Here is a 23,891-nt window from a genome sequence, read left to right on the forward strand (position 1 = left end):
GTTTTGTTGTTGCTGTGTGTTGTGGTAACTGCCAAGTTCATTACAAAGGCTGGTTGTGTAATTGGTTTTAGCCAGGATTAAACTGAAATTGTTTTGTAGGAGAGTTAAAAACAATTGAAATATAAAGTGGAACAGTTTGAAGTGATTTTTGGTGTTGGATTTTATGAGGCACTTATACACAGTCAGTTTAGAAATGTGTTGCTGTGGTCAGCGGCAGGAGTCACAGAGTCTGCTAGCTTTGAAGAGAGTAAAGATAATGGCTAATAGCTTTTACCCAGGTGAACTTAAACAGGGCTGTCTGACATCAAGGTAAAGTAGTGAAAAAATGTCTAAATATAGTGTATACTTAAAGTGATTAAGTTTGTAGATGACTAAAATATGTTTTGCAGTTTCTCCCATCCACTACAGTTCATTAGTTAGCTGCTGCTCTGGTACTCCAAGCTACTCTCTACTGCAGGTAACACACTGGCACAGATAGGGACTCTAATAAATAAGTACTTCATACAATCCCACTTCAAAAAATCCAAATGGTATGATGGTTTTAGTAGTTTGAACAGGAACAGTTAAATCCATAAATATGAAAACAAAATATATATTTGCATTCTCAATGTTGCTGCCAAAAAAGCCATTACACAAGGAGAATGGTACAACATAATTTACTAAATTTTTGTAATGGGAAAAAAAAAAATCACTTTCTCCCTGAAGCTTATATGGCACAAATCGAAAGTGTATATTACCCCAAAACGCCCTTCATTTGTTTGAATCTTTTTCAATATGTATGCAATTTAAGTAGTATACAGTGGTGAAATTTTTTTTAGATCCCTTACTCAAGTAAAAGTACTAATACCACACTGTGAAATTACTCCATTAAACGTCCTGCATTGAAAACCTCAGTAAAAGTACTAAAGTATCAGCATCAAAATGTACTTAAAGTATGAAAAGTAAAAGTACTTGCCATGCAGAATGAACCCACTCAGATTATTTTTGTATTCCAAATATATTATAGGATTATAATTGATGCATTGTTTAAGCATAAAAGCATTATATTCTTAACATACTGTTATGAGGTTAAATTTAAACAAATGTCAGTTTAATCACTTTAAATGTATCATGTTTTTATGTTTAAAATTGACCTGGAAAGTAACTATAGCTGGCAGCTAAATGTAGTGGAGTAGAAGTATAAAGTTACATAAAGTGCCTCAAAACTGTATTTAAGTACAGTACTTGAGTAAATGAACTGTACTGTAGTTACTGAAATTTTTGAATTTTTACCCCTTCAAAAACAATGTTTTAATTATACTGTAAAAATAATTAAAGTAGTTAAAAAGTTAAGGATGCCCTGATGCTTAAAGGCTTAGTGTTGTTGTTCTCTCTGCATATACCATTAAATCAATATCAACTACTATACTCATGTACAGGTTTTTTAATTTAAAAAGTAAAAAGCAGTGTTTTCTCACCGGTGTGCAGCCATCGCTGTCCGGAGAGCTCTCGGGAGACGGAGGCTCCACCACGATATTGGTCACATTACGGGAGTAATCTCTGCACTGCTGGACCAGCTGCAAGACAGGAAGTGTGCATAATCAGCCATGTTCATTTATCTGTACGTGTGCATATGTTCAGTTTGTTTAGTGTAAAAACTGAAAATGCGTATCTGCATATCTGCAGCTTCCCTCTGCCGTGTGTCTGTGAATGCACGCTGTCGGTACCTTGCCGTTCTCAGGCAGGATCATAGATTGGGAGTGGCTGAGCTGCTGCTTGAGATCATGCAGGGCGGCAGAGTTATGGCACGGGGCGTCGGCACTGCTGAACTGCATCGTGCTCAGGGTGTCAGAGGAGACAGCGCGCTGCATGCTCTTCACAGGGGTTAAAAAGGTCGGGATCAAATGTTTGGGTCGGGGTGAACAAGGGAAAGGGGACTCATTTATTATGTGTGCATGGAAGAATAAATGCAATATGATCCCAGTGTATTTTACATCTGTGGATCCTGTGAGAGCTGATAAGTGTCTGCGTCCTCACGAATCACCCTACTGAGACTATAGCAGAACCTTTTAAATTATATTATATTTATTCTATATTTTAGTATTTATTCTCGCCTGGAGCAATCAATTAAAATCACAAACAAGCAACAGTGAGGAGCAACAGAAAGGCCAAAAATTAAGCATGCAAATTCTCCCCTATTCATTTAATTTCCAATATTCTGTTTTATGTCACACTTTATGTAAGATGTATCATTTGCATGTAATTCATGCAAATAAGCAGGCAAAACATGCTCCTCTTGCCGTAGTCCTTTGGTTTTAGGTTTTATTCAGTGCAATAAAGAAGAAATCCCCTTTAAAGCTGTATGGACACCACAAGCAGTAATTTGTCTTTGATGACAGCTTTGCTTCTCTGACTGATAAAAATATTATGTTACTAATTAATCAACTTATGTTAATTGTGCCATTAAAAGTGTCATTAATGAACGCTGGCTTGTGGGTTTAAATGTTTACCTCACGCTACCTATCTTTATCTTAGTCTGCTCTCATTTCTCGCAGTGGTTAACATACAGTGGTGGCCATTAACCTTCTGCCACGTCTGATCAAATCTAAACTCAGCTGCAAGTATTTTCAACAGTTCGTCTTTGGGGAGGAACAACAATGTAGCACCAGTGTGGCATTACAATGTAATTTAAATGCATGAACTGCAAATAGCATTCTGTGGGAATGACTTAAAAAACCCCAGAAATGAGTTAGCATTTGAGCACTTCCACTTCCTTCATCTCACAGTCAGGTTATTGGAATTGGCTTTTGAGATTTTCACACTTTGTTCTACGACATAAATATGTCAGTAAATACTCTAATTGTGAACGTTGAAACTTTAGAAAAGTGGCTTAATAAGACGACAGAGGTTGTCACGAATATTAAACATCATTGTCGGCTTAGTGGTGGTGACACTGAAGTCATGACGATGTGCTGTAGTTTGTTTAAAGCTTCCTAGTTCTGGTGATTGCATTTACACAAAAATCATAAAAGTGGTGTTTTTAGCATGTATCATAAACGTTTGTGTTAGTATGCATTTCTTCACAGCTTGAAAACCGTCCACAACATGCATTTGTAAACTCAGAAAACTTGATACTTTTGGTATGTGTGTATTTGAGGAAGAGAGTTTGTGTCTGCACTGACTGCTTCATTCATCTACGACAGGCTGACCATATAAGCTGTGACCAGTCTGACCAGACATATATGTTTTATATCCACATTGACTATGTATTTCCAATGTTCAGCAACCTGCAATGTCCAAGAACAACTGGCACTACAGAAGGTGTCCAGTCTCTGTAACATTTATTAATTTTCTGTCAGCATGTCAGAGATTCGACATCAAGTCCGAACATCAAGAGGAATAAATGCTCATTAAACAATCACTTCTCCACTTGTTTTCTTCCTCTATTAAACCACAAAAATGTAACCTTTGAGTTTGTTTTCCCTGTAATAATCTAAAATGCAATGGATTTTTTTTTTTTTATTGGCTTTCAGAGGAGGGAACCAGGACGATGCTAACTTCCTCCCTGCAGCGCTCTATATGAACTGAAGCATTCAGGCACTCTGAGCATGAGTGCACATCCTGAGCACTTTACATTCTGGCAAATGGGGACAAACTGCAGTTTTCTTGATAAGTTTTTTGCTTTGCTTCACAGGAAAAGCAGCGAGGCAGATGCATAAGTGTGCATCTTTACTTCACATGCAAAATATTGATGTTTACAATCCTACGCACGTACACACATGAGTATGCATGATCACACGAAAATTCCCACAACTTTTCATGCAGCAGCAGCCATAATTAAGTACCTTTCCCAATCGCTGTAACCCAGTTTCAACAATCAGCCTAAATATCCCTCCTAATGTTTGCCATCTTTTCATGCAAGGAGGATTAAGCACTGAGAGCCAAATCTGCTCCTTTGCTAAGAGGAGGCCTTTAAAAGGGCTTTAAACCAAGCGCTCCCACACCCCACTGTGATGCAACATGTTGCAGTAAGAACTGCTTGGGTAACAGCCTTTCTTTTTACACCATGAGTTGCTATTTCACCACCTTAATATGCATAAATGCTGATCTCTGGGAATCTAAAGAGCATAGCTGGCATTACTTTAATGCATTCTACAGTAATACAGTGGAGATGCAGTTTTTGCAAATCTAACGACTTCATTGATTTTCATGAGGAAAATACCCTGCATCAAAAGCCCTTCAAGCGCTCATAAAATTTAGGATTACCCTCCCAGTCAGACATGCAACAAGGGAAGAGTTTTCAGCTTTTAAAACAAGAACAGGAAGTAATCTATCTGTCTAGTAATCGATATCTATATACGGACATGCATAATATGTTGCATTTTTCCTCATGCAGTGACAGAGTCAATGGCAGAGATGATTTTTTTAACCCTCTTGTTATGTTGCGGGTCAAATTGACCCATTTTAAGGTTAAAAAATCTTTAAAAAATAGCATTTTTTCAGAGAAAACTTCTTCTGCTTGGCTTAATAAGTGTAATCAACATATAAAATGTGCTGTGTAGATGTGCACACACAGGCACCATGTTAATTTTCACCAATTAACATTTGTGTATTTCTGGTTCTAAACATTGCGTCGTGTTTACTTTCACAATGTGATGACATGTCACTCGTGTGCTGTGGAGATTCACAGACACATACACACACGCACCATAATCACATCGCTAAACTCTTATTTTGTTGTTATGTTATTTTGTTAATTTCTGGTTCAGAAACTTACTTTCAATACAAATCCTCTTGACTCATTTGTCTTGATTTTAAGTCAGCGGGTCAGTTTGACCCTGAACAGAAGAGGTGTGTTGTGTTCATTTATTAACATCACTCCATAAAAAGTATTTTCAACGTACATAAAAACATTTTTTTTTACGAAAAACTAGTGAATTATCACATTGACCACAGTTGCACTAAATGTTGATTGAAATGGTTAGTAATGGAGTTCATAATGAAATATAAACAATGTTTATTGGGATTTTTTGGTTTCTGACACTTTTGGATAATTAAACAGGCTCCGGGTCAGATTGACCCAGGATTATATAAACGAACATAACAGGAGGGTTAAACAAAAACATGCTGTTGTATAGGGAGAATATGTACAACTTCTAAATGATCTTTGACTTTATTCTTGGGGGGGAATTTTTTTTTTTTTTTATATATATAAAAGGTGAATGTCAGAGTTAAATAGATAGAGAAGAGTTTCACCTGCTTCATCTGCCAGCCATCATCAGTGTTCCTCCGGTGGCTTCCGAAGATAAAATCAGGTGACAGCTGGAGACATAAAAAGACAGGAAGACAACAACAGGAAACACAGATCATCAGTTACTGCTTACTTATATTTCCATATAATTTAAAACACAACTCTATGACAGTTATAGTCTAAACAACTGCATGAGTCAACTGAAAAAGATCATCAAAAAAAAAAAGGTCAAACAATGTTTGTTTGTCTGTTTTTTTCTGTCAGTGGACAAAATTTTCACCAAAAATGGCAGCAATTTTGAGTAGCTTTAACACCCACGTGTAAAAACAGGATGCTGACAGATGTCTTGAGTGAGATGACATGCGGGCTAACGCTCACACCAACACTGAAACTACTCCTCTGCCCCGCTTACATCCTGCCAGCTAAAAATGCTCCCTGATTCACCACCACAGCACACACACAAGCGTGCCCATATTCAACTGCCGTTTCTCAGAAAGACTGAAACACACACTGCATAGTACATGTTTGACTCAGGCATGCTGATTTTTAGGCTTTAACTGGATCCCACAAGTCCACATTAACAGCTTGTTGTGAGAATGACAGGAGCGATCATAACGTCTGACGATGAAATTATATTAGAATAGCAACCACATGAAACATACTCAACAAGCAGGAAATTTAACAAGTGCTGCCAGAAACTGCACGCCAGTAATTACAAGAAAGCAACAACACAGTTAAGTAAATGCTATTGTGTAAATGAACTTACAGCATAGGTGCTCATTGTCGCTGATCACACAGTTATAAGATCCAGAACAACGCTTGTGTCTTAGAGTTTTTTTGTGTCCACAGCTGCCTGTCGCCTCATGTCATGACACTTTTTTGTCTGAGTGTGAAAAGCATTCACCCATCCCTCCTGTCTCAGTCTGTATCTACTTCCCCATTCTAGAGGGAAGCTGCTTTTATCAGCTGGTACAATCACTCTCATGTACAGCAGCTCAGTAGAATCACACCAGCACGTAGAGCATTGCCACATTAACCACTATTTTGTTTGTAAGTTCACAGGCATTTTACAATGGGGACGTGTTGTACTTCTGTAAAAGTGGCATTCCTTTACAAGCTATATCATCTTACTTAAGTACAGATATATTGTGCAAAAGAAATGACCAAATATAGAAGAAAAGGAATCCATGTATGCATTTTTGGTGTGAAGATTTTCTTTTGTATATTTATCATTAGAATAACCAGTAAAGTGACAGTTGCAGCTCTACAAGACACGCCCCCAACCAGCATGAGTCAGTGTCAACCGCTCAGTGCTGCTGCTGTTGAGTGTGTGTGGGAAACTATTGAGCAAGTGAGCAGAAAAGTTAAAAAAGATGACTAAAAGTTACAGATAATGGTAAACTCATCCAGTGTCTGCCACTCCAAATGACCAAATTTGACCAATCCTAATGAAGAAGGAAACAAAAAGTTTCCAGGATCACGATGTCTTGGCAGAGGAATCAACCTGGGAATGAATTGAAGGTTATCATGCTGTGGACATTTGCTTATCTATGGTGTTGAAAAATAGATTTTTTTTTTCAATTGTCAAAAGGGAGATTTTTGCACATAGTTCAGTTACAAAAATGTCTCAAGTTTTAATTAGAATTATCATCATAACTGATAATAATGATTATTGTGTATGTGACACTGACACCATGGTATTTACTGAGACAGTTATTGTTCCAGGAAATCATTGCAACCCTACATGGTAACTAACTGGATGGACTGCATTGTTTTATGCTTTGATCTGCCAGGATTTCAGTTTTCAGTCAAAGTTTTGGTACAGATTGACGTGCTTACGTGCACTATTTCTGTGAGCTGACAGTTTGTTGTTAGCTTAATTTTGTTCTACTGTGTCATGTCTATTTGTTCATTTTTGTGTCCTGTGTTGTTAAAAAAAAAAGAATAATATGTATATTAAAAAAAAGATTAAGTTTAACAATTAATCACAATCATTTTCCCTGATTATTAACCAAGAAATTTATCGTCTAATCATTCCAGCTTTACTTTTAAATACACAGAATATACGTCAAAACTGTATCTATCCCTCTGAACCCCAAGCTGTTTCAGGAAGTTTTTTGCTCATTTCCCTCACTGTGGCCTTGTATTTCACTGTATGTGAGTATGAACAACTCAAAAATGTCTTTTGTGGATAAAAACACAGTTATAATGTCATAAAATCATAAAAAAAATAAAAAATGCAAGTGGAATTTGTCTTTTAAATATTTTTTAAAAATTAGATATTGGAATAAAATGGAATTTATACATACAACACTTTTCAAAGTGCCAACAAGTATCATGGATATTGGAAAGAAACTGGGCCTCCCCATGCTGTAAATATTGAACTATTTGCATTTTTACAACCTCCTGTCCTCTCCTCTCTGATCTGTGTAAACAGCCTGCTGTTCTGTTCGATTTTCAGTGAATATTTGTCACGTGACCGCTCGTCTCAGCAGAATCAACGGTTTCACAGTTTTGCAGAGGAGGGCAGAATTTTACATTTTTAACAGTATCTAGTTATTCCAAACAGTTTAAATGAGACATGTTCCGTTCAAGGACTGTCAGGAAGTTCAAATTTCAACAATAATGCCTGTTTTTACATTTCCTTTTTATGATAAATGGTCTTTCTTGGCGATCTTTCAAAGAAAAACATACAAAAGAGTTGTTGAAGTGGAGAAGTTTAAATGCTTTTTAAAAATAAACCGAGACCAGAGAACACTGTGTGAAGAAGTAATATGGGTCACTCAGGTTTGAACACCTGGGTCATTAACGTGTGTGGTATGCAGTATGCATTGAATATCATTGGTGGAGTTCCTGTTTAATACATGTACCGCACAATAAAAAGTGACACATATAGGTCACAGGACTTGATGGGGGAATCACAGCTTTGATCATGTGGGTATTTTTTTGATGAGCAACATTAAATTTGAAACACTGACGCAACGCTGAGGCAACGCAACCTTGAGATGCAAAATGCTTATCTCTGACAATCTGGATCATGCAGCTTGCGTCGCTTTACTACGAAGATGTCGTCATTGATTCGGGTTCATTTCAGTCACCGATGGCTGTTGCATTAATCCCCAAACTCCTTACATCTGAAACAACAGACGTACTTCCTCTCTATGAGCTTACAAACACTCGCTTGTAAAATCAAGTTTACAAAATAAGTGTGAAACGAATGAAACGCTGGAAGTTTGACTACGACAGCATCTGTGAGGTCAGTGAGGGGTTTAATGCTGATGAGAAGTTTCAGTGAGTGGTTTTAAATTTAGCAATGTTTTGTAATGTTTTGGATTTAAAAGCGCCCTCTGTCTCTCTGTGTGTGGCTCTAATGGCTTCTGCTCATCTGCATCAGATCAAGAGGCATTACCTTGTTATTCCCATCAGGGATTAGCTCAACGAAAACACCATCTGAGAGGAAGTGAGTGTGTCAGGGGGCAGTTAATAAATAAATAAATAAATAAATAAATAAATAAATAAATAAATACATACTGAAGTCAGTCGGTCAGTAAAAGTTGGGGCAGCTAGAAAGACCTAATCCCCTTTTTAATTTGTCCCTACTCAGCATTTCTTCCTGCTTTAATCTGGAGCACAGTTTATGTCCAAACACCAACAATAGATTCATTGTAGGAAACTGTACAACTGTTGCTATTCATAATTATTTACTTTGCAGGGCAGAGCAATACATCAAAATACCTTTTCATTTTGGTATACAGTAGAACATGTTTAAACGCTTTATTGTTAAAAAATAAAAACACATTATTTTTCTCATACTGTCTGTCTGAATGTCCCAGTATTCACCCTCTGGTTTTAGCACCTGTCTCTTTAATCCCACCTCCCAAAAAAGTCCAGTCTCGACATTTTCTACCAACATATCATCTAGTTGTGACATCAAAACCTTATGGAAGTCCTCTCCTCTCTGATCTGTGTAAACAGCCTGCTGTTCTGTCCTATTTTCAGTGAATATTTGTCATGTTACCTTCACAGTTTTGCAGAGAAGTGCAGAGTTTTTACGTTTTTAACAGTATGTAGTTGTTACAATGGGTTTAAATAAGACATGTAGAAGAAAAATGATTTTGACAGAAAAATCACAATTTTAAATGTTGTTTTGGTTACTTTTTCTTTTATGGAAGTCCAGATGGCTTAAGCATTTTGTTGCTTTCACAGTTTTTATGTAGCCCCTAGATCTTAATGTGTATTATATTGCTTTCTAATCAAATGTAAACCAACCACTTAACCGTAATGTTGCTTTGGCAACATTAGATGCATCAAAATAAGCTTACATTTGACAGACAAACTACTAAAGAAAAACTTACAAATCGCTGTGGTGCTTCAGTGGAACTCACTTATGGCATAACATACCTAACAGTTCTGAAGAACCAAATGAATGATGCTGAAAAAAACTAAACCAACCACTTAGACTTACCACTGATTTGGCAACATAAAGATAAATTGCACCATCTCTCAGCCTTTATATTTTTTCAGTGGCCGCTTGCAAGGTAAATTATGACTATTTCTATTTATTTTTGGATTATGGAGGATTTATTCTCAAAATAAGAAAAGTCATTTAAAAGACGTCATGACAATACAAAGTCTATGGGCTGAGCTGGTGGGAGAAACACAGCCGTGCATATTCAGTGGGCTGAATACTGTTGAAGTAAACCAGGAAGCTAGAAAACTATGCAAACTGTGGAGCAGTTCTCAATAAACTGGACAGGTGAGTTATTGGCACACAGTGTCAATAACACATTTCTCATCACCAACTTCCTTCTGGGAAGAATCATTAATTAAAAGCTGAAGTACAATACACATGTATGTGATATAAATCAGCAGGTAGATGCATGAATAAAACAGTAATAAAACATGAGAATACATAATATTCATGATGATATTATGTGAGAAATGCATGCAATATTCAGTGGGATACCCTTCCTAGAACCGAACTTAAGTCAGCTTTATTAATATGACACTTTAAAAACAACATCGATTATTTAAAGTGCTTGAAAGCTCAGAGCTCAAAAGAGAGAAGAAATAAAACAGACTACACTAAAAAGGTAAAGGAGATGCTTATGCTGGGTGTGCCGCTCTGTGGTTAGTTACAGGTGAGGGTGGAGAGAACAACAAGAGTAGCTGGACAAGAGTTCTCCTAATTAAGTCATTATGCAAGTGTTACTCTTGTTTTATGTCACCGCAGTCAAAGAAAACCTTATCCTCATCTCATCATTCTAAAAAAAAATACCTATCCTGTGAATAGTATCAGAGTAGGAAATGTAATTCAGAATCTAGTGTGAAGGAAATTTGGTGTTTCCTGCATGGTGGGACATGAAGTAGGTGGCGACCTACTTGATATTCAAGACGCAAGGCATTGTGGGAACTCACTCTGTGAACTTAACTCTGATAACACCATGAGAGAGGGGAACATGTAGACCAGTGGGCTCTGTCCTGATGTGATGTATAGGGCAGGAAGATAGGACTACATTGAGACTTGCTGAAGAATCAATGTTGGGAACTACAACAGATATAAGTCGAGCGGTGTACGGGACTTTGTTGTACTGTAAAAGAGCCATTCGGGATTGTGCGGTGTATGGAATACGAATGTGCTAATAAAACTTGCTGAACAGAGTATTAAGTGCTTTGTGTTTGCTCACCCATTAACTTAGTGCAGTTGTCAAAATTGCCACGACACTAGTGATGTTTATAAGTGCAGTAGTCTTACCCTGTGCATTGTTCCATTGCCACTTTCAGCTAGTGGCAGTGACAGATGGCTGGTTTCTCTGGGTAACGTCTGAGGTTGTGCTGGACCAGCCTAACAGAGAAAATAGAAAAAAGTTATTGTGAAACAGGAAATGTCTTGGATACATTATTAGCTTATACTGCAGCCTCAACTGTACCATATTGCTGAGTCCACACCTCTCTGACAGGATCAATAAAAATAGTAAAGAAGTTGTTTGAAATTGTATCCAGTACTGTATGTTTATTCGCTTTCTTGCGTAGAGTTTGATGAGAAGATCAATAAGAGCCTCCAGACTGTTGTCACTGTCAGGTCGTCAGATTCTGACATTTCAACACAGACCTTAGTGTGTGCACAAGGCACAAGACACCCTTTAGCATATGGATGAGACTCACTGGTCTTTTAACCAGCTCCAACCCATCTACAGCTGCCAAGTGACATCGTATAAAGAGCGAGAAAGCCCACATTGCAGCAGTGCTCAATAGGAACCGTCATGCTGCAGTGCATAAAATTATTAGTAGTTTAACAAAAGTAAAAGATCTGAGTTCTTTCACTTCTGCATTAGCTTATCATGTGTGGACACTCACTACTTAAACTGGATTTCTCTCCTGAAAAGCTCATCTCCAGAGCTATGGCTCATCAGGCAATGTATCTTTTGCCAGTGTGTTTTAACAAAGGGAATGTGTGTGATATGCCTCAGTATGTTCTCAACCTCAACAAAGAGTCTCTCCAAACTGTTCTTCGACACCCTCATAGAGACCGAGACAGAAAGAGCAGAGCAGAGGAGGCTGGGGTCGATGGGTTGATTTTTTGTTGTCATTTTTCAGCCTAATTAGACAGTATCAGAGAGAATGGATGGGGGGAGGAAGAGGGGAAGACATGTAGCAAACGGACTTCAGGACAGATTTGAATCCAGGTCCACTACGACAAGAACACGCATTTGGCTCCCCAGCGCGTAAAAGTGTTGAAAAGGGATCTTGACCAAACATTCAAGATCCCTCAGTTGGTAGAGCGTTCATCCAGTGATTGGACATGTCGAAGTATCCTTGAGCAAGATACTGAACCCCAAATTGCTCCTGATGCTGCGTTCATCAGTGTGTGAATGAGTGAATAAACAGTGTGTGAATGAATGAACAGTTAGATTGTATGAATTATATATTGATTGTAAATATTGTTCAATGATTGTAAATATTGCTTTCTTTTATTGTTATTAGTTTTTCTTTTCTTTTAAAATGAATAATAGAATTATAATCATTTATTGTAAATATTGCTTTCCTTATCTTGTTATCTTTTTTTCTGATGCTTGCTTTGGCAATATATACATTGTTACGTCATGCCAATAAAGCCAATTGAATTGAATTGAATTGAATTGAATGAATAAACACCGTTTAGGGTAACCTCTGCCACCTGTATGAATGTGTGTGTGAATGAGTGCAGTCTGTAGTGCAAAGCGCATTGAGTCCATTTACCATTTGTATATGACAAGTTGTGAATGAGAACGGGTTGCACCCTCATATCTGTCCCTTAAATGTGCAGCTCCTGCTAGCAGCTAGGGAGCTTTGCTAACATTTTACCAGTTTGGTTTTTGTGGTTGGTTGTTTGTTTTTGCATTAAACGTACCTGTCTGCTGTTTTAAGACATTATGCTTAGCTATGCTAACTGTCTCCAAGCTGTAGCTGTATGTATTCAATTGACAATTATGAAATTGGCATCAATATTCTCATCAAACTCTCAAGAAGAAAGCAAATCATCACCAAAAATGTCAAACTATTCCTTTAAACGTGTCCTCCCACATCAATCATCTTGGTCAGCTACTCTGAAATATTCAGCAACTCTCCAAGTCTTAAGTTCAATGTGACCCTACAGTATACCAAAGTGGGAATATACAGAGAGGCTGCCCCTCAAACTCATATAAGAGTCTCCCCGCGTGCTCCAGACTTCCAGCTGTGGAAGCATGTCCTGTGATCGCTGTGTGTGTGCAACCCTCTCTGCATCACCTCATGCCTGAGTAAAGAGAAAATATGCTAGCCAGGGAGCTCTCCTCTAGGTCTTATGAAGTTCTTTTGGCTGAAAAAGTCCCTTTTAGTGCTGATACAGTCAAACTACGTGAGCATATAAATGAGCAGACTCTTTTATTCTACACCCTGACCTTTCCCCATCCTCTCCTTGGAGAAAAGAAGCTTTCATCCAGCTCTGAAAACGCCCACCTTTTCAAATTTAAAGCAATTTTAGTGAAAGAAAAAAATAAAAACATGGATTCGGGAGGAGTAACAAACAGCGAATGAACACCGACCTTGTTGGAGGTGCGTCCCCTGGCCCGGCGAGGAGGTTTCCAGGACCTTTCCTTGGTGATGCTGTTGACGTAGTAGCATCTTCCTGTCTGCGGGTCCGAGTACTGCTCCCACAGGTCCAAGACCTGAAGGGGTTGCTGACCCAGGTCAGGACAAGGGGGCTCCGCCTGCGACAGACGTTTCTCTGGCTGACTTTCAGTGTAGAGAGGAGAGTCCTGCCAGGACAGCTGAGACAGGTAGGACTCTGTTGGGACCTTGTGGGCAGAAAATGGAAAGAGGGAAAGAAGGAAGACAGAGAAGGAGAGGTGGGCATGAAGGAGAAAGAAATGACAATTTAATACAAATGTTAAATTTATGGCAAAAATACATATAACAATGAGTTTTTAGCCAAAAGAAATGGCACTAATTGGACAAAACTAAACTACTGAGCATTTACAGTAGCTTAATAGTTTCTTTTACAGATGCAAAATAAACTTCAATGCTGCATGTTTGTTGACATGAAAGGTGTTTCACACGGCAGATATTTTATACAGTCAAACCAGTTCAACTTGACTACATTATGTGAACAAGAATGAGTTTGAGTGTGCATGTAAAAAAGCACCACTAGTAGCAGACATCAGATGAACAAAAACATCATCTCAGTGTGTAAAGAAGAGACAGAAACCACAAAGAGAAACATATAAATCCCACCGCCTCTTACTTACTTACTATGGAATAATAACCAGCCGGACTTTGGATTAAGTCAGAGCTTATAGAAACGCATGTGCTCGCCCAGATCGAGAACTAAATCAACAGCTACAAGAGAGAACATCTACAAATCCAGTGAATTTAATTGAAAAGATATGCACAGAAGATCATCTTTCCACGAAATATAGCTGAGACATAATTCACTAACTGATTGACTGGCTCGCTGGTTGATCCCTGTTACACAACACAGAGTTGTTTCAGATGACTGAAGGACGTGGTGTGTATTGATGTGTGTGTGTGTGTGTGTGTGTGTGTGTGTGTGAGGCACATGTATTGTAGTTCACTGCAGGGGGCAGCACAGAGTCTTGAGTTCACCTGGAGCTTCCTGTCTCACTGCTTCCTTTTGTTTACCTCAGTGGTTAAAACAAAAAAAGTGTTCCTCAGCAGGGTCAAATGGGGACATGGCTGACTGAAAGTATGAAATGCACTTTTGTTGAATTTTTAAAAATAATGAGTTTTACAGAGAAAAAGCTGATTGTCTTCGACTGGAAAATTACTAAACTGCATAATTCTGACTTAGATTTGCTGCCATGACAGTAAAAATATGTACTTAGGGCTCTTCTGTCCTAATATATATTTTCAAACATCTTGATAATAATGATATTTACATGATATAGTATGTACATAAAAAGTCTATATAAAATAACGACATAGTAAGACCTAGTTTGCGATACTCCTGTGTTAATAAATATCTGACAATTTATTTAAAACTTTCATTTCAAGTGAAATTAAAGAGAATAAATAAATAAATATTTTCAGCTGCACACTGACTATGTTTACATGCATGCATAGAATTACAGTGTAACCAGATAAGGACAATAGTTTGATTTAACTGCACAGAAAACCTCTAATGCCCATTTTTTTGGTATGAGATTCAACTATTACTCATGGGGGAAATGTTCAGGTGTCCACATACTTTTGGCCGTGCTGTGTGACGACAGATTAAGTGAAAAGTGCCATAAAAACAACCTCTAAAAAAAATGCAAATCAGTCAGTTTTATCTCTTCATATTCAAATGGGATTTTTGCCCCCTGGAGGACAAAGATTAAATCTGATTGAAATTCATCATTAGTGTGGCAGCACTTAAAAAAACAGGGCTGACAAAAATGAATGGTGAGAGAGTTTTCTGGATAAAAAAAACAGGGCGTTATGACCTGAATGTGGCTGCAATTATCCTGCTCACTGGTATTAAAGGCTCGAATGAAGAAGGTCCTCAGAGACAGAGAGAGAGAGAGAGAGAGATAGAGAGAAAGAGAGAGAGAGGGTCAGATACAGAAACAGACAGCAGGGAAGAGAAAATGGGAGAGTTTAAAAAAAGAAAAGAAAAGAGAGCTGTCATTTCCACTGAGATCACAGCTATCTAAAGTCGGAAGTCGCCGGTGCATGCACGGTTCAGTGGAAGCGAACCTCGGCAGTGGGAGCTTCCCTCGGCTGGGAGACAGATAACCTTCAGTATTTCTCCCAACAACAGCCCTGCCTTGTGTAATCCCCTCTGATGTAATACAGGGAAGCTCCGACGTCACCACAATGCTAACTTGATTGCTGCTCTAGGAGGATTATTGAGGTCAAGTACAGACGTAAATCAAATATAACCTCTGCTGCCACAGTTGTCTGGTGGGATCCCTCAAGGTCTTTTTTTGCTTTGTTTTTTTTTTCAAATCAGTTCTGCAGTTGTACCAGTTGTTGAGTTATTTGTTTCACCTGAAAAAGCTTTTTTCCGACTGAAAACAGTGAAACAGTGAAAAACCATCTTAACATAAACCGATAATTCACCATTTTTTAAATTAGTTTCTTTGTTAAAGCCCACACAGTCACCAGGCTAAACACTACCGGCTGGTTTATGACGGTTTTGGGTGTTCTGACCTGTAAATCCATCAGATTAGGAAATGAAACAGGAAGAGGAAATCTAAATTAAACTAATCCCAGTTTTGTTTTTTTTACACACTAGCTCCATGTGATGGATTTGTTTGACCTACTTCACTGAATTTACTTCAATGTTCTTTATATTAAGGAAGTTCAACAGTATCAGGTGAAATAATCTAAAATATCTAAAACTGTAAAAAGTGTTAGTAGTACATTTGACTCAGTTACAGTACTTTGTGAAAGTGTAAAGCACATACATCCAAAAAACTTTTACCCTTTTATCTGTTGTTGTCTTGACCTTTTCTTCCCTTAACTTTCTGTACAAAACGGTGAAAGAAGCTCAGTTTGTTCTAAAAAAAAAAAATCCACAAGATATGTTGCAGAACAATGTATCTCAAAGAAATTAAAGTTTTTTTTCTAACTTTGCTGCCCTGAAATCAGAAACAGTTATATTGCCATAAGGTTTCCACATACTAGAAATATGTCTTAGTGTTTGGGTGCATAACAATAAATACAGGCAAAAATCCAGTTGTGGATAAAAGTGTCCACTACTGTCAATATTTACAAGTGAATAAAACACCTGACATTACTACTATTGACTGCTAGACAATGGGCCTTTTTATGTTCATATTCTATATACATTATATCCTTTTTAATTCCTGTTTTGACGACTTTGTTGCTGCATTTAAAAGGTTAACGCATTAATTTAGTTTTTTAAGTTTTTCGCTGGCGCATAATTTATGATTTTAATAACTAATTACAATTCAGTAAATGTATATCTATGCATTATTTGTCACATTTTGTATTAAAAAGTTAGGAAAGTAATATTTAAGTCTAGCCTGAGGTTGCCTTATACATAACATAACCCACTCAGTGAGGCTTACAGCTGATTGATTAATCACTGGTGTTGAATCAGAACTCTGTAACGGCTGATGTCCAAAGCTCAGGTATTGTCCCAGTGTGGGGAAAGTCAGATCAGTGCCTCCATATCGAGAACATTCAATTTACTGGGTGATCAGATCTTTAGTTGGACTTCTGTTGTCAATTATTTTGTGAAAGGCATTGATCTCTCTGGGTTAAAGGTTTACTCTAACACAACTGATGTGAGCATGCCCTACTTCAGCTTAATGAAGGGAAACTCTGGTATTCGTTAACCTGCATGTTATTCTAACATTTTTAAATTTACATTTACATTTAGTCATTTAGCAGACGCTTTTATCCAAAGCGACTTACAGGAAGAATAAAAACAAACAATCAAGGTATAGTGCAATAAGAGCTATTAGTGCATCAATAAGTGCTAGTGACAATTCTTTGAGCAGTAGAATTATCGTGTGGTGCTAGGAGAGAAGATGCTCTCTGAAGAGCTGGGTCTTCAGGAGTTTTTTTAAAGGTAGAGAGGGACACCCCTGCTCTGGTTGGAACTGGTAGTGTGTTCCACCAGCGGGGAACAAGAAGTGCAAAGAGTCTGGATTGCCTTGGACCAACGGGGGGCAGAGCCAGGCGCCGTTCATTGGAAGAGCGCAACGGCCGTGAGGTAGCACATGTCTGAATCAGGGCGTTCAGGTAGGTAGGAGCAGTACCGGAGAGACAACTTTGTAGGCAGCAGTAGAGATTTGAATTTGATGCGGGCTGCAACAGGTAGCCAGTGGAGCTTTCTCCATTATAACGGTTTGTCAATATGACTTCTAACTTTTACTCAGGACCTTTGCTGTTCAGGAAACATGGATTGAGACATACAGCCTCTGTGTGAGCTTTACAGACTGGGATTACTGCTTTACGGTTATTTCATCTGACCAGTCAAGTCGCAGTTCACATACATTTCTGTCCAGACTCATAAAACATGGATTGAAGAAATTAAATAAAATATATTTACAGCCTCCCACCTCCTGGTTATTCTTACACTATACTGGACTGATCCTCTGCTGTGAACTCTTCTTTTCTTTACTTGTTTTTCTTTGTGCAACTCTTAACTGCTATACATTTTCTGTGCAATATACATATTTTTTTCAGTATTTGTATTATACTTGTATATATTTAATAGTGATTTTAGGCATTTTAGCTTTAAGTACTTCTTTTGTTGTAGTATGTTTTATCCACTCACTGTGTGCCAATCCAATGACAGTCCGTTCAAATGTGCATTGTTGGAGTATAACTTGAATGAGAATAAGGTTTATCCAAGTCTAGGCCTTTTTTGGCTAGACATCGATGCTTCACGCACATCTTCAACCCAGGAAAAAAAAGATGCGTTGACATCTGTGAAACTTAGTTCATGGTGACATTTGACCTCTACGTTCTCTAGTTTATCCTTGATTCCTCAAGGCATAAAAAGATCAATTCAACATAAATCAACTCGTTGTTAAACACCAGCGAGAGTTAACACAGAAAATAGTCCCCACAAAATAAAAATGGATAAAAATAATGACTATAACAGCCAAGTTTAAAAAACACAGTGGTGGAAAAAGTATTCAGGTCTCTTACCTAAGTAAAGGTACCAATACCACACTGTGAAATTACTCCACTGCAAGTAAAAGTCCTGCATTCAAAACTTACTTGGGTGAAAGTACAAAAGTAACAGCATCAAAATGTACTTAAAGTATCAAAAGGAAAAGTACTTATTATGCAGAATGGCCCCACTCAAGATTGTTTTACATATTCCAAATATATAAATAGATTATTATTGATACACTTATGTAAGCAGCATTTAATTTTGTAAAGATATGTATTTTAACCTCTTAATATACTGTTACTAGATTTTTTTTTAAATGTCTAATTACTGTAAATTTATTAAGGTTTTTATGTTAAATCTAGACCTTAAAAGTAACTCAAGAACAATATTTGCCTCTAAGAATTGGAGTAGAAGTATAAAGTCACATAAAATGGAAAGTTCCTCAAAATTGTACTTAAGTACAGTACTTGAGTAAATGTACTGAGTTACATTGCACCACTGCATATACAGCACATATATTACAATAACAAATAATAGTCTGGTTCATTACATACTGTCGTTATGTACTTAATGTGTTTTTTATGCACACTGTTCATTGCACCTTATTTGTTTCATAGCACCAACATTTTTATTTTTATACTGTATATTCATATTTATTCTGCACTGGAATTCTATTCTACTCCTTAATACAGACTCATGATTATTGTATTCTTATATTTTATTGCTTGAAGTATGCCTAGGTTGTTCTTTTTATTTAATTGTGTTGTCATTGTCTCTGTGTGTAATGCTGCTGCTAAACTGCAATTTCCCAGCTTGGGATAAATAATGTCTGTCTGTCTGTCTGTCTGTCTGTCTGTCTGTCTGTCTGTCTGTCTGTCTGTCTGTCTGTCTGTCTGTCTGTCTGTCTGTCTGTCTGTCTGTCTGTCTGTCTATCTATCCATCCATCCATCCATCTATCTATCTTTCACCCTCAGGTGTGGATCTGTCGTGTGAACCAGATGTCAGGTCAGTAGGCCTTGCCTCTTCCTACCTGCAGATGGTTTTTCTTGCCGGAGGTTCCCACCACGTCCCACTGGCTGCATGACTTCTTGGGCATCCTGTGGTTGCCGCGGCTGCTGAAGCCGCCGCCCACCTCATCGTACGGGTTCTCCATCACGTTTTCAGGCAGGTTGCTGGAGCTCTGGCTCCGAGTGATCATGGGGACCACCCTGGGGTTCGGCGGTGCATTCTGTGGTGCCGTGGACGGTGCGGGGGATCCGGGGACCATGAGGTGGCCCGATGGGGAGGTGGGAGAGTTGGGGGTAAAGGTGAAACCGGACCAGAGGGGCAGGGTCGGGAAGCGGCCTCCACTTGTGTTGTTGTCCAGCCCCTGGAAGGCACTGTTGGAGTTGAGGTTTTCCATAGAGTGGAACATGTGTTTGTTCACTGAGGGAGGAAAGTAAATTAAAAATGAACATATTTTCCTTCTGTACTCAAGAGAAACATCAACACACGTTTTCTTTTTTTATTCCTATGAAGCAGAATAAACATCACACACCAGATGTTTCCTCAGACTCTCTGTCTTCCTCTCACACTTTACCTTGCCGCTGTTCATTACACGTTGTGCCTTTAGGGCCGGGAGAGAGCGACACTCTTGGCAGTATCCTGAGGTTGGAGTTCAGCGAGGCGGACACGACTAGGCGCTGCGGCGAGGGCATCGGTGCAATGGGCACCTCTGTCACATAAGTAGCTGGAACATACAGTGGCTTTGTTTTGCTGGCTGCCCCGATCCTCCGCACCTGTCAAAGAACAAACAGATTTCCAAATGCTTTTGCTATTTTCTCCCACATAAATCCACTTAGTTCAACCGAGCATCAACCGACACAGCTGAGGCCTGAAGGCTGTGCGGAAATGTGCTTCACTGCAGTTCCTGTGACGTACAACATACAATGACAAAAGCCACAACTTCTCCTTTGAAACAAAGGTAATATTTCACACAGGCTCTCAATGACTAATGTTACTGTATTTAATGTGTTTGTTGTTGGCGATGTGATGATATACTATGACATGATGGGTATTTCTAAACAGCCAGAGATTTTGGAATGAGTGTAATTATTTGTAATTATACACACGTCACATGTAGAAGAAAGAGGCTTTTAGGAAACTGCAAAGATAAAAAGAGTAACCATCACATCACTTCGGGCTCAACGGAAGTTCAGGCGCGATCACACCTTCTCAGCTGTAAGCTCTCATCTGTGAAAGAAACTGCCCCATAATATCAGACCTGCCCTCTCTACTGAGTGGTTCAAAGCAAAGCTCAAAGACCACCTTTTTTGGCATTAGACTGATATTTTGCACAACTTATTATACTTTTACAATTGTTTTAGTTTTTACATTGCTCATTGTTTTTATCTTGATCTCTGGCTGCATATACGTATGTTTTTCTGCCATTTTTAAAGTACTTTGGTCAGCTCATGTTGTTTAAAATGTGCAATAGAAATACATTTGATTAATTTTGACCTGACAAAGACCTGACTGTAATTGGAACATTTAGGTGAATAACTTCTCAATTTGAATTGTGGAAGAAAAGCACTCAATTTTTGACTGAAAATAGTCTTTAACATTGAACAATTTACTTTGTGTTCTGTTTGAGCAATATTTGATGAAAACTAAAGTGCCCTGCTGTTTCAGAACATACGTTTAGCTTTTCGTTCAAATTAAAGCACACGTTTGTGACGAGTTTTAAAGATTTCATCAGTAAGAGCAAATAGGTGGGCAAGATGTGTCTGAGACCAACAAACAGGGTGGGGACTTAATAATATTGAGAAATGAATCTCTGAGTCTTTTCATGTGATTTGTAGCCAACAACAAATATGCAGAATATTGTCAGACAGACACAAGAAAAAATACAGATTCAGTGTTTTCTCACCTGCCACCAGTCACTGTTTGTCTTTTTCAGTAGAATAAACCGCTCGCCCTCCCTGATGCAGACCTGTCGTCCATCCGCACCACGGTAGTTGTAATCATACTGGGCCTCCAGGACCACCGTGCCGCTGGGCACCCCGCACACCGTCATGCTCCTGGGCGTCACCACAGGTGCTGCAGCCGGCTGCTGGTGGCCCATAGAACGCCGCCAAGTCCCAGACAGCATGGCTCTCCACACAGTCCTGTTCAGCAAGCTTTTCTGGAAGCGTGCTGATTGTTAATACTGGTGATACTGGTCGGGTAAGCACAGGGCAGGTGAGACTGGTGCCAGGCCAGTGCCATGCTCTGAAACAGAGGAAAAAAGGACAGAAAGATGCACAGAGAGAGAGAGAGAGAGGGAGAGAGAGAGAGAGAGAGAGAGAGAGAGAGAGAGAGAGAGAGAGAGAGAGAGAGAGAAAGAGATTACTGAAGCTGTCAGACAACAATGAGAGAACGTCACCTGGCTGTTCGACAGGTTCAAAGTGCTAAAAATGGAAATCTGGGTTAATGAGCGGATTATCATTAGCATGCATGACAACATTTGAAAAGTTTGCATCTAAAAATATCTAAAACGTTTAATTTCAGCAAAAATGCCAGTTTCTCAAAATATTTTCTGCTTTCTCTGTTTAATAACATTATAAACTAAATAATATACACTATATTTTTTCATTTTGGTACTGTTGGTAGGATAAAACAAGCACTTATTCCACATCACTTTGATACATACAACCTCAGCAAGAATTATACGCACCTGAAACCACTACCAACAAGTCCTGGAGTACACTTGTACATTACTGCAGCAAGGTGACGAGGTAAATGTGCCTTGTTGAGTATACTTTCAGTGTTTTAAACTCATGGATCTTGGGTCTATGTAAGGCATTGTGGCTTAGTTGGTCAAAGCACCTGTCTTGTAAACAGGAGATCCTGGGTTCGAATCCCAGCAGTGCCTTGTTGTTAGTCAGCCCTGCCATCTCTATGGGAAGGGTTTAGATCAGGAGACTAACCAAAAGTTCACTTTTGAGGTTAAAAGTAACTAATTTAAACATGATTGCAGCCATTACACGAGATTGAATGCTCGGTAATATGACTGTAAAGAAAAAAAAAAAAAAAAAAAAGAAAGCATGCACATCCAGACAAAGGTGTTGGACAGAATAACTTGAAAAATAGGTGAAAAAAGTTCATGCAACAGGGAGCTACAGTACAAGCAGTGCCTCAGACAGGAGAACAATATGCTGACTCTGACTGTGAAAGAGAATTTGAGGATAAACCTGTTATGTGATGTTTTGCTGGATAAGGAGGGACAAACAGGAGAAACTAAGAACTACTATTCTTAGGGTTGAATTGACTATTGGAATAAGAGTTTGTTCATCTCTTTGTAACTCATTTAAATATGAATGCAGCTATACAAAGGAACGCACATCCAAACAAAGAAGAAATTGGAAAAGTTGGAAAAAACCTGGGTTTTTTCCAAGATCCTGGGTTCAACTCCCAGCAGTGCCTCAGATACAGGTATAGTCCTTTTAGGCAATTAAGTTTTAACAGACAAAGATCAAGAAACCACCAAGATGAGACCTGGAAATCACTGTCTCATCTTGTGGTTTAGGCTCTGTTAACATGTGTCCTTGGTGATCGATGACGAGAGGACACCACAAATACAAGCATTAACTTTAACTATAAGACGTCATACATCTTGCTGAGGTGGTGGGTTATCCCTGCCAAAACTATTATTCACAGCAGAGCCAAAGATAGGAGAACAATATGTTGACTCTGATGTTTTGCTGGAGAAGGAGAGAAGAAGAGGAGGAAGAGGCGCTGTGGCTTAGTTGGTCAAAGCGCCTGTCTAGTAAACAGGAGATCCTGGGTTCAAATCCCAGCAGTGCCTTATTGTTACAGAGACTATCTTGTCTATGAAGTCTGTCATGTCATCTCTGCCACCTCTATTCAAAGGGTTGCACAGGTTTAGAGGAAGATCGTAGGTTGGGAGTTTACTGATGAGATGAGACAGCCCTGTTATTTTTGCAATTTCTTCTAATATAGTGGATATAGATGCAGGTTTCCGATGAGAGGAAAAGAAAGGTACTTCAGAGGCGCTGTAACTTAGTAATCAAAGCGCTGTCTTGTAAGATCCTGAATTCAACTCCCAGCAGTGCCTCAGATACAGGTGTCGTCCTTTTGGGCAATGACGTTTTAAAAGAAATAGATCAAGAAACCACGATCATACATCTTGTACACGTAGTGGGTTTTCCCTGCCACAACTACAATAAGGTGTTGGTGTAGAGAAGGAGGTAAGAACAGGAGAAAGAGGCGCTGTAGCTTAGTCGTCAAAGCACCTGTCTTGTAAACAGGAGATCCTGGGTTCAACTCCCAGCAGTGCCTCAAATACAGAAGTAGTCTCTTAGAGCAGAACAGGATCTGGAAATCCTTGACTTAATTTGTGGTTTAGGCCCAGTTAACATGTGTCCTTTGTGATCCCATGACAAGAGGACAGCTCAAATAAAAGTTTTAACTTTAATCATTTGACGTCATAGATATTGCTTAGGTGGTGGGTTATCCCTGCCAAAACTATTACCCACAGCAAGTAAGTAAGAGTTGGTGTTATTT

General features: G+C 38.7%; 1 protein-coding gene and 3 non-coding genes across 7 annotated transcripts in view; 3 read left to right on the forward strand and 1 right to left on the reverse strand.

Annotated features, from left to right (window-relative positions):
• Positions 1-23,891, reverse strand: part of arhgap9 (Rho GTPase activating protein 9) — a 67,726-nt gene that overhangs the window by 20,638 nt on the left and 23,197 nt on the right. For 3 of the 4 annotated variants that reach the window (XM_059328445.1, XM_059328446.1, XM_059328444.1), the window contains 8 exons: positions 21,256-21,596; positions 19,927-20,125; positions 19,378-19,772; positions 13,294-13,545; positions 10,986-11,075; positions 5,236-5,301; positions 1,707-1,853; positions 1,458-1,556 (listed from right to left, as the gene is read on the reverse strand). In XM_059328445.1, the coding sequence (XP_059184428.1) occupies positions 1,458-1,556; positions 1,707-1,853; positions 5,236-5,301; positions 10,986-11,075; positions 13,294-13,545; positions 19,378-19,772; positions 19,927-20,125; positions 21,256-21,477 (1,470 nt within the window). In that variant the 5' untranslated portion in view covers positions 21,478-21,596. The remainder of the gene's footprint in view (positions 1-1,457; positions 1,557-1,706; positions 1,854-5,235; positions 5,302-10,985; positions 11,076-13,293; positions 13,546-19,377; positions 19,773-19,926; positions 20,126-21,255; positions 21,597-23,891) is intronic. The other variant, XM_059328447.1, reaches the window with a different exon arrangement.
• Positions 22,166-22,239, forward strand: trnat-ugu (transfer RNA threonine (anticodon UGU)). Its single transcript has one exon. It is a non-coding gene; the product is annotated as a tRNA-Thr (tRNA).
• Positions 23,099-23,172, forward strand: trnat-agu (transfer RNA threonine (anticodon AGU)). Its single transcript has one exon. It is a non-coding gene; the product is annotated as a tRNA-Thr (tRNA).
• trnat-ugu (transfer RNA threonine (anticodon UGU)) lies at positions 23,594-23,666 on the forward strand. Its single transcript has one exon. It is a non-coding gene; the product is annotated as a tRNA-Thr (tRNA).

This window comes from Centropristis striata, chromosome 3 (genome assembly GCF_030273125.1).
Source record: "Centropristis striata isolate RG_2023a ecotype Rhode Island chromosome 3, C.striata_1.0, whole genome shotgun sequence".
NCBI lineage: Eukaryota > Metazoa > Chordata > Actinopteri > Perciformes > Serranidae > Centropristis > Centropristis striata.